Source organism: Macrobrachium rosenbergii, chromosome 20 (assembly GCF_040412425.1).
Source record: "Macrobrachium rosenbergii isolate ZJJX-2024 chromosome 20, ASM4041242v1, whole genome shotgun sequence".
Classification (NCBI taxonomy): Eukaryota; Metazoa; Arthropoda; class Malacostraca; order Decapoda; family Palaemonidae; genus Macrobrachium; species Macrobrachium rosenbergii.
The window spans coordinates 30054451-30064553 of record NC_089760.1 but is presented as its reverse complement, the minus strand read 5'-3'; the positions used below and the strand labels follow the sequence as shown (position 1 = coordinate 30064553).

The following is a 10103-nucleotide window of genomic DNA, read 5'->3' as shown; positions in this document are numbered from 1 at the left end:
AGCCAATGAATCTGCCGTTCATAGTTGTTGGTATTTTCCTTGTCATCTTTTCAGTAGTGGAAAGTTTATGGAGACTGGAAAGTTTATGGCCTTTTGGCCTGTTTAGACAGAATGTGCGTCTATCAATAATAATAATAATAATAATAATAATAATAATAATAATAATAATAATAAGAGACAAGGATCCACATTTTTACGGATGAACAGTTTGCAAAATACTGCTCTTAGCTTACGATAGCTCTTGATATTATCTTCAGCGTCTTTGAGATACCACAAGGACAGTCTGGAAATGACAGAAGGACCTATCGTAAGGCAGTATTTTGTAAGTTGGTCTTCTATAAGAATTGTATAAGGAAAAATAAAAGTTCATATTTGCTCAGTCGGCTTTTTAGAATGTGAATGTTTGTCGAATTTTTATCAGTAATAATAATGATTCCTCAAAATACTTCTCTTTAAAAAGCAATGTTGCGGATGGTGTTACACTTCCGGTTCTCAATAAGTCTTTTGGGATAAAGTTGCCAGTCCTGACGACCCTGTTCGCTCTGTTTGCGATTGGCTTCCACAATCGACCAACTACCATTTACATACATTCACTGTTCAGGTCAACAGAAGTAGCAATGAGTTTTAATGGACGGCTCCAAAGTCAGGCTGACTTGGTCGGCGATCGAAACTTCGCTCTCTCTCAGTCACTGATGAGGGAAGCTCTCTCTCTCTCTCTCTCTCTCTCTCTCTCTCTCTCTCTCTCTCTCTCTCTCTCTCTCTCTCTCTCTCTCTCTCTCTCTCTCCACGGAATAATAATAATGCAATAATAATGCAGATTAAAAGACTATCTCTAATAGATTATAGTACTCAAAAGCCACATTTAGGTTCTGGAAATTCTCTCTCCCTCTCTCTTTCTCGTGAGATGGGGTGGGGAGTGGGCGTTTTATTCCCTCTTATGGTGCACTGTATCTTAAATAAGTCAGCCCATCTCCAGCTGTTGCGTTTTCCATTTTTCGAGAGTATGAAAATTCCTAGCTAGGAATTTTGTCAGCGTTCCTGTCTACATTCAATGCCTTACCTTAACCCGTGAGACGGGTGACAGCATAAGTGTGTCATCCGGTCCATGGGCAACCCATTACTGCGCAGCAATGTTGGGGGTAAGTTTTAATTTTATCAAAACCTAACTGATCCCAGAATCTTTAAAGCAGCAAATTCTTGTTTTGTTCTATACCGGGGCATATAAATATTGATTACTAAAAGTATTTCTATAATAAATACGACAGAAAAGGTTTATGCTAATGTTCCACCTGATACCACCGAGGTAAAGCTTAGTAGCTGATTACAATTTACTCACTGGTTAGGTTACGTAATAGCGGTACCTCTTCCCGTTCCATCTACTTGTTCGGTAGTTCTGTTGTGGTGTTTTATGCATGTTTAAGTTTCTTATTTCCCCTGCAGACTGGGCAATGATTCTCTGTTTCAAGGTTATGCCATTCTGATTCAGTTGTTTGTTGGAGGTTAGTATTACTGTGCTCAGATGGCTGAATTCTGGAATTGGCACCTCAGCTGAGCTGTCATGATTAATTTCAGGAACCTTTTTTGGCTTCATTTTCGTTAATCTTCCAGTTTTCTTATTAGTAGTGGACAATTTCTCCACTTGACATTTTGGTACATTCATAAATCCAGCTCCTTTGAAGTTATAATTGACAAACGATTAAGACTTGGACTCCATTCCTCAAACGACTGCACTATGTAACAGCAAATACGGAAACTGTTTGCACACAGTGTTCGACGAATGGAACTGAAGTTAAAGAGGTAAATAAGAACACCTGTAGGTTTTTTTTAGCCATTGTTATTAACACAAAATTTTTTATAACATAGGCACACAATGAAGACCATACAGCAAAGACAATTACATCTTGACCCATCGCAACTTTGACGTGACATATGCCAAGTTACTCCATCTACCTCCAGTTACGTACTTGTGTTTTATCTACTATTGTTACCAAACGTTTGAACACTTTATAGCTTTATTAAACATGGTACAATAAAGAAATCCTCTTTCCTAAGCTCAAGATGCGGAAATGGTTGAGAACATTTCGTAAGCAAAAGAATGAACAGAATAACGAAGAGAAAAATAGCAGAGTAAGCAAAATGATAAATAGACAACCTGTGCTGTTATATTGGTAACGCGTTTATTTTCACTCTGGTTCTATGACCCCAAAGATTTTCTCAAACTATCAGAGGCTCACTAGCCACTGAAAATCCAGAAAGAAAAAGAAAAAAGCAAAATCTAACAAAAATAGCACACAAAAACAGTTACATAACCTGTCAAAAATGTATAAACAAATGATAGCAATGCAAGATGAGCTTGAAGTGGCGTGCTGAAGACTTTTTCTTATTCTTCTTCCTTTTTTTATCTGAATCCTTGTTCCTTTCCCATTCTTCGTTTTCTGGATGACACACTTGAATGTTGCAAATGCAAAAATCTCCACCTAATATCTTGAATCAGTCTCATCCCCATGAACTGAAGTTTCTGTAGTACTAAATAAACTACACAAAAAACTAAAATAGTTCCTGTTTCATGGACACTGTAACTGATATATATATATATATATATATATATATATATATATATATATATATATATATATATATATATATATATATATATCAACTAAATTAGGTTTGCTACAACTATCTATTCGTATATTTATATACAGCACAACACTCACTTATTTTACCATTCTGATAATACTGATACTCTACAGAACTCAAACTTTATAAAAATATATAAACTTATGAATTCCTCTAAATAATATAAGTAGCTATACTTTTGTTTATTCGAAAGGATTCTGTATGCTACAGTGCATCTACGAATTCAAGCCTAAGTTATTCAGGGTGAAATTCAATGGAGCATAAGGAAATCAGTCAAGTGTGGATTCATATATACCGTACAGTACTGTGATATACAAAAATATAATAAGCGTTGTTCACGTCCTCCTTTTTTTTTAGATAAGGAACAGACTTTGAGTTTTACATTATTATTACATTATTTTCAAGTCTCTATGTTTGGTGTGTCGGTTGCTTTAGAACGTACAAAAATAACAGTAATTGGAAGTTGCGCCTAGGATAGTTTCATTGGCATCGTATTCTGCCTAAATTTGCTCTATCATTGTTAGAAAAATAAATATAAAATACCTGGCTGATGTTATGTTACCAGCATTTTCCTTTTAGCTAAATTTGGTTATGCCTAAACTTCCATTTTTCCCGTCACTTTTATCATTAAATTATCGCTAAATAATCACAGTGTGATACTTTCTTATATCGCGAAACTTTTCATGTACCAAAGAGTCTTCAAAACTTGGCTATCTCTATATATATCACAGGTTTTATTTAAAAGACACTCACTGGATATGGAAGAGACTGTTAAGTATGGAAGCTGGATGCAAAACTGTTATGAAGAAGAATAGAGGAAGCAACTTTCTCTTATTTTGTGTCCTTATAAATATGCCGTTGTAGCAGTAGCATTATGGGACAGAAACCTTTGTAACGGCACCCCCAGTGAGTTTACGTTCTTGCTAAGTTATTTACTAGCTGAAGATAATTTTCTTCATTTGGGTTTTCATAATTTGCGAAACTTTTCCCTGATTTCTGGGTAATTCTTATTTAAAATTTCCACGGATGCACACATACACCAAACAACGGGGTACAATTATTACAACATGACTACACAGTAGCACACAAAACAAATTCATTCATTTGACGAACAACTTATTACTTAGAAAGCAAAACCGAGACATGGGTGCACTGGAAGTGGTTATGTGACGTGCCATGTTTTAAGGATATAGTTTTATATTAGCTAAACATTCATTCGGAGAGAATCTGTAGTTTTTATTTTGCAGGATGAAAGAAGGACTTTGACAGGGTGACTGGGTAACCAACTAAAGGACTCCAAACATGAATAGTAGTACTAAGGAATGCATGCTTTGATCACAAACTTGCAAGAACAAGAAGTGGAATTTAATTATTTACGTCTCCTTTTAGCCTATGACGGAGAAAAACAATATTCTTTTTTTTTACATATCTGTCTTTCCAGGAAAATTAACAAATTAACACTGTTAAAATAAATAATTCCAAAGATCATGTGCTGATTCAAAGTTACTTCATATTGCATTCTTAGTCAAACGAAAAATGTTGGAACAAGGTGTATAATTTTGTTCAGGCAGCCGTGCTTGGTAAACAGCAACCTAAAGTAGTCTAATTTATCTGGCCTTAAAATCTAAGATTAAATGCCACTGTCTATAAGCTGACAGCTTGTGTGTGTGTGTGTGTGTGTGCGTGTGTGCATGTCATTACATTTCATATGCTTTAGATTACCCCATAATAAAAATAGGAAGAATGATAATCTTGTAAGCTGATACCCATACAAACAAAATATTAGGTTTCTGAAGGAGTATCTGTGCAACTATTATGTATAAGAATATGTAATTTTCCAACTAAATACCGACCTAGATGTTTGCTTATATGAAAGCATGAAGTTTAGGCAATTCTTACTGTGCAAGATGTACAGGCAATAGAAAATACAATCAAGCATAGTTATTATGACCTTTTCTTGCTTAGGTATGGGGCGGGGGTTGTAATATAACCCAGAGCCCCTGTGTTGCTTGAAATCTTAATCTCTATGTCAAATTACAATTGCTTCTAGATCATCTGAAAGAATGTTCCACTTAAAAAAAGACCAAGAGATGAGAAACAGAAAGCGAAATATATAATACAATGACTATACAGTATTTTTTTTTTACATCTACATGCAGGACAAACATCAAGTCACCTCACACATCACCGTCTGGCACAAGAGCATGCTTAGAAATTATATGTCGTGTCACGTACATCACACACACACAGTACTCTTTGACTAACTGCACAAGCACCTTCTCCAGGCTTGGAAACAAATGCTCAAGAGACTGACGAAGCGAGGATCAACAGTGTAGGCAAAATGCACAACCCATTTACACATTTCTGCCTACTTGTATATTTCCCTTGAAGATACACATCTCACACAGCACTTTGATGATCAAATAGGTAAGCCTTGCAATGGTCTGGTGGTTGCGCTATACTTTTGCAATTGTGTAGCACTGAGCTAAGGCTTGACATAGAAACACTGTCCATGACATTTTTCATGGATGACAAATCAGCGAGTTTTATCTAGTAAGATATGAGACTCTAAGAATGAGCAATGAATGTAGCTAGTAGATAACTGGGTTTAAAATTATCTAGCGTCACGACCCTGTTTGGTGAATGAAAAAGTACACAAGAAAAATTTAAAATGGGTCTTATGTTCTAATAGTTTCAGCCTGTCTGTCAGCACTGACAGGGAAATTATGAGGTATCTAAGAGATTGCATGACGAATTCCACTTGACTGTTGAATCCCACAGTTTTTCTTGTTTTAAGCAGAGGCCGACGGCCAGGAAGTTTCAGCTTTTTTTTTTTTTTTTTTTTTTTGTTTCAGGCCATACAGAAACAAAAATCATTCTACGATAGGTGTTGAATTGTATGAAAGAAATGTTTAACTCAATAGCACGCAATAAGGGTAATGCTCTCGTTTTGCATTTTTTCGAAGCTGTAAACGTGGCTGTTATTTACAAATCTTTTAAGGAAAGAATTATAACTTGAGTCGCTAGACTTAAAATAACAAGTAAAAGTAACAGCGCATTTTTACCTATGAAGTCTATTCCTTCTCTGACATTACGATATACAGACTATAATTAAATGACATCTCAAATCACATATGAGCTTGGTCTTTGAAATACGAATCACTTAAATTCTCATATCACTGGGAGTACAGGTGATGAAGGCATGGCCATCAATTGGAACTGCGCTGGCTGAGAGAAAAATTTTAAAAAATCATACAATACAAAGATGCAAAGACTGAAAGACCAAGACCAAATAATTCGGACACTTGCAGAATGTAAAATTAACACAATCAATGCATACAATCCCATAATGTCTCACAATCAGGAAACTGATATCTGAAGAACTTGAAGTTTACTTCTAAACTATTAAGATTAATAACAAAAGTCTTACTGTTTCAATGAGCTGGAAAAAAGCAGTTGTGACTCGTACTTTTACTAATTTCTGGTGTTAATTTTGGCCACGCTTTATTCAATACCCTATCAAACTAAAATATATTTAAAAAATGATTTTGTTACTATATGCTCTTACGGTGGTTATGCTACTGATATCTGTGGATAACTCCCTTACCATCTAAGTTGAAGTGCTATTGTGATTATTGGTAAATGAAGATTCTGACAGAATTTCCTAACTGTGGTCAGTAGAATCACTGAGCTATGATATGGTGGGTACAGTTCGTGGTAGAATATTCCTGGAATTCTTTTATATAGCGAAGAAAGTGAAAGGTTATTGCTAGATAAGAATAAATGTAATACTTTAAAAAAATAGTTTCAAAGATTACAGCTATGAACAATCCAAAGAAGACTAAAATCAGCCATAAGTGTGGACTTGCTGACTCCGTTTTTCTGACAGAACACCTTCCCGAGAGCTGAATTCCCTGACTTTTGCATTGACTTCAGATTAACTTTGCCTCTCTCATTATTTCTCCTTCTCTTCTGCCTTGCTTTCTTCTTCCTTCTCGTTCTTGGTGTTGTTCTTGGTATTCTCTTTGACTGTCTTATCTTCCTCCTCTTTCTCTTCCTTGTCTTCCTTCTTCTCTTCTTTCTTCCCTTTGGCTGGGGTCACTGGCTTGGGCTTTGGCTCCATGGATAAGTCCAGAAGAAGTTTGCCGACGTTTTTGCGCTCGTGGAGTTTCGTCATGGCTTCGGTTATCTGCAAAAAAAAAAAAAAAAATTAGGATTATTGTGGCTATTTCTATTACATATTAACAGTTACCTTCAAAGCGGTTAGTTTTAAAGAATAACACGATGAAAGTCATTGCCATATTTAGACTTAAACTGCTAAATAGACGATGAAATTCTTTCAGAGAATTTAAAAGTTGCAAAGGTATACAATTTACATAAGTGACGACTCAACTTCCTTTACTATACAGTAAGGTATATATATATATGTGTGTGTGTGTGTGTGTGTGTGTGTGTGGGTGCGGGTGTGTGTGTGTGTGTACATACACGCACACAACACACACATATATATTGTAGCACTTTATGGATGTACATACTCTTTCATTCAGACATTTCTAACACATTCATATTAAAGACGCCTCAATGAAACAAGTATCACCTTATCAGTTTCCCTTTTTATTTTTATAGCCAAATGATTTAAAAAACACACTAGTTCATCTTTCTATTGGCCACTTTTTTTGGTGTATCTCTAAGAATCAGAACCTCTTAACATCACCAGCTTCTCTCTTCGTTCCCAATCAACAGCCACACTTTACTTGAAAATAAATGACTCAAAAGTCCCTTCTTACGTGCTAATTTTTGCCCCTGTGACACCTTTTCTATTTATAAATTTTACTAACTTCCATACTGCGCCTACTTCTCGTTTTAACAGCGACAATTTTGCGCACCTAACCGAATCAGTCACTTTCTAGAACGAGCATTCGCCATTATATTTGCCCTCAATTTACTATCAGGCTTACTCTCAATAACATTCACAAAGCTCTCTCATTTTATGAATATCTAAAAATCTATTTAACGAGTTATTGCAGATTCTCTGTACTGTCACAATGCAACATTTTCATCACCAACAAATGTCTTTCTTTCTACATTCAGTTCTTTTATCCCACAAACTTGGACTGTCTTTTGTTGTTGCTGTTGTTGATAATCATCTGTTTCAGCAGATAACCTTTTGTAGCGATAACTAAGAATTCTGAATATTCTAAGTGTTAATCAAAATAACGAAAGAGAGAGAGAGAGAGAGAGAGAGAGAGAGAGAGAGAGAGAGAGAGAGAGAGAGAGAGAGAGAGAGAGAGAGAGAAACCTTTCATTGTTAGACATTGATACAATATCTACAGTATAAAGAAGTAACCTTCTTAAACGAACAGCAGATATAAACAGAAAGAATAATAAAAAATAAAAGGAACACTACACTTTTACAATTAAATGGGTTCTCTGTTTTTCCATCAGTCTCGACTCCAGCCTTCATGTCTGTCTGTACGACAGAAATGACGGTTCTTAAAAGATAAATTAGGACAGGAGTCAATATGAATGCTGGAAGGAGATATTGCATGCCATGGTCTACTAGTTTTAACCAGTTTAATCTTACAAATTCAGAACGGAAACGGGGCATACTGTCGGTAAAACCGACTCTTTTTCTGAGCAATTCTTGCGGTTAACAGGATTGAATACTTGGTGAAATCGCATTTCACGTACATCCAAAGCGCATAGCCTCCCCTCCCTCCCTTGTGTGTGTGTGTGTGTGTGTGTGTGTGTGTGTGTATGTATATTTATATATTACTAACAGGACCTCATTCAAACTGGATGGTATCTGGTGGAGATATTTATTCAAAAAAAGTCTAGGACAAACAGTCCTCATTCTCAAGTATCCGTTTGAATGAGGCCCTGTTAATAATTGTGCTAATGCATGCAGAACATTTGTGTATGTGATAAAGTTAATATTAATATATATATATATATATATATATATATATATATATATATATATATATATATATATATATATATATATATATATACACACACACACACACACACACACACACACTCGGCTTGCACTACAGTACATGGACTAACATACCCAAAGTGTTGCGTGGAAAGTACCAATAACGCAACTTCACTAGAATCTTCAACAGCAACTTTTTTTCTTTCAAACCTTAGCATGAGTAAAAGCTTTTATTCAGCGAGAGAGAAATGAATTTGTGGCACCAGTACTCACGTCCTCCAGGGCAAACGTCGAATCGATACGAGCCTTCGCTACGCCTTTCTGCCAGAGGTTGTACACCGTCTGCACCACTTCGCGAACGCGCTCGTGACCTCCTGGCTGCGGAACGAGAGAAGAAGAAGAAATCGAGTTATGGTTCTACGGTTGCTGCATTTAAATTCGAATGCGTATGATGGCATCTTTACTTTGAAATGTACTATACATTGCAGTGAAGCGATTCCTATGCTTAAAAGCTATGTTCTTTAAGTACCTACATCTAATTCTCTAACATTTAAAAATCAATTAACTTTTTCATGGAGTGATTTAAAGTAAAACCAGATCTGCAAATCATCCCTAACTTTAAGAATAAAAATAAATATAACTCGAATGCATTTATTGAGTGTTTACTTTGAAGTAAAATCAGAAGTGCTAAGATTCCAGTTTAAGCAATTCTAGCCTATTCGCGAAGAGTATCTTTTTTAGCAAAAAGAAATATAATTTATAATATTAAAAAAAAGAAGTAACTCACCTACATCCTCAGCACAACTTAGTTTTAATAGTAAACATAAGTGCAGAGTTTTCCAACAGTTTGACTAAGCTAACCTGGTCTCAATGCTTTAATGACTTTAAAACCCTCAGCTACTTTTTACAAACCTTTACTCTCCTATTGAGAAAATACTACTCATTAGGGGTACAACGAAAAGAAAAACTGGACTGATTACATTTTAGGAGGAATGTTTGAAATTTGCAGAAGGGAAGCTCTACCAAACCAGCCTGACCTAACCCTGTTTAACCATTCTCTTTTGTACCTTGACATATTTTGATCTCACCTAAACCATCTAACTGTTTGGTAGTTAACTCGAGAGTCAACGGGACTGATCGGTCCTTCATACTGCTCTACTCCTAAATGCGGAATTCTCTGCCTCCTATGTATTTCAAGATTCATACAAGATACACTTTTCAAGAAAGGTAGTTTGTCTTCACTTGAGAGAAGACAATTGAGTCACCTTTCTTGTGGGGTCCAGCATGTTTTAGACAGGCGTGCCTATCAAAACTAAATTTTCAATTAACTTCAACTGATTCCCAAGAAATGACAAATTAAACAAGGTCTTACCTGGTGATGCAAAAGACGGCGGAGATTAAAGCCGATAATTCCTTTATTGTCTTCGTACAGCCTCAGAGGGGAGACTTTATCCACCTGCCACCACTGAAAACACAGGAATGGTTGTTTACAAAATGCTTTTTCAACATTAAACTGTTTTCC

At 35.8% G+C, this 10103-nt stretch overlaps 1 protein-coding gene across 1 annotated transcript in view; it reads right to left on the bottom strand.

Moving 5' to 3' along the window:
* Window positions 1-4993: 4993 nt before the first annotated feature.
* The window catches only part of LOC136849193 (synaptic vesicle membrane protein VAT-1 homolog-like), a 32494-nt gene continuing 27384 nt past the window's right edge, over window positions 4994-10103 (bottom strand). The window contains exons 9-11 of the mRNA XM_067122325.1: window positions 9954-10046; window positions 8855-8959; window positions 4994-6829 (exon numbers count right to left, since the gene is read on the bottom strand). Coding sequence (XP_066978426.1) covers window positions 6596-6829; window positions 8855-8959; window positions 9954-10046 — 432 coding nt within the window. The 3' untranslated portion in view covers window positions 4994-6595. The remainder of the gene's footprint in view (window positions 6830-8854; window positions 8960-9953; window positions 10047-10103) is intronic.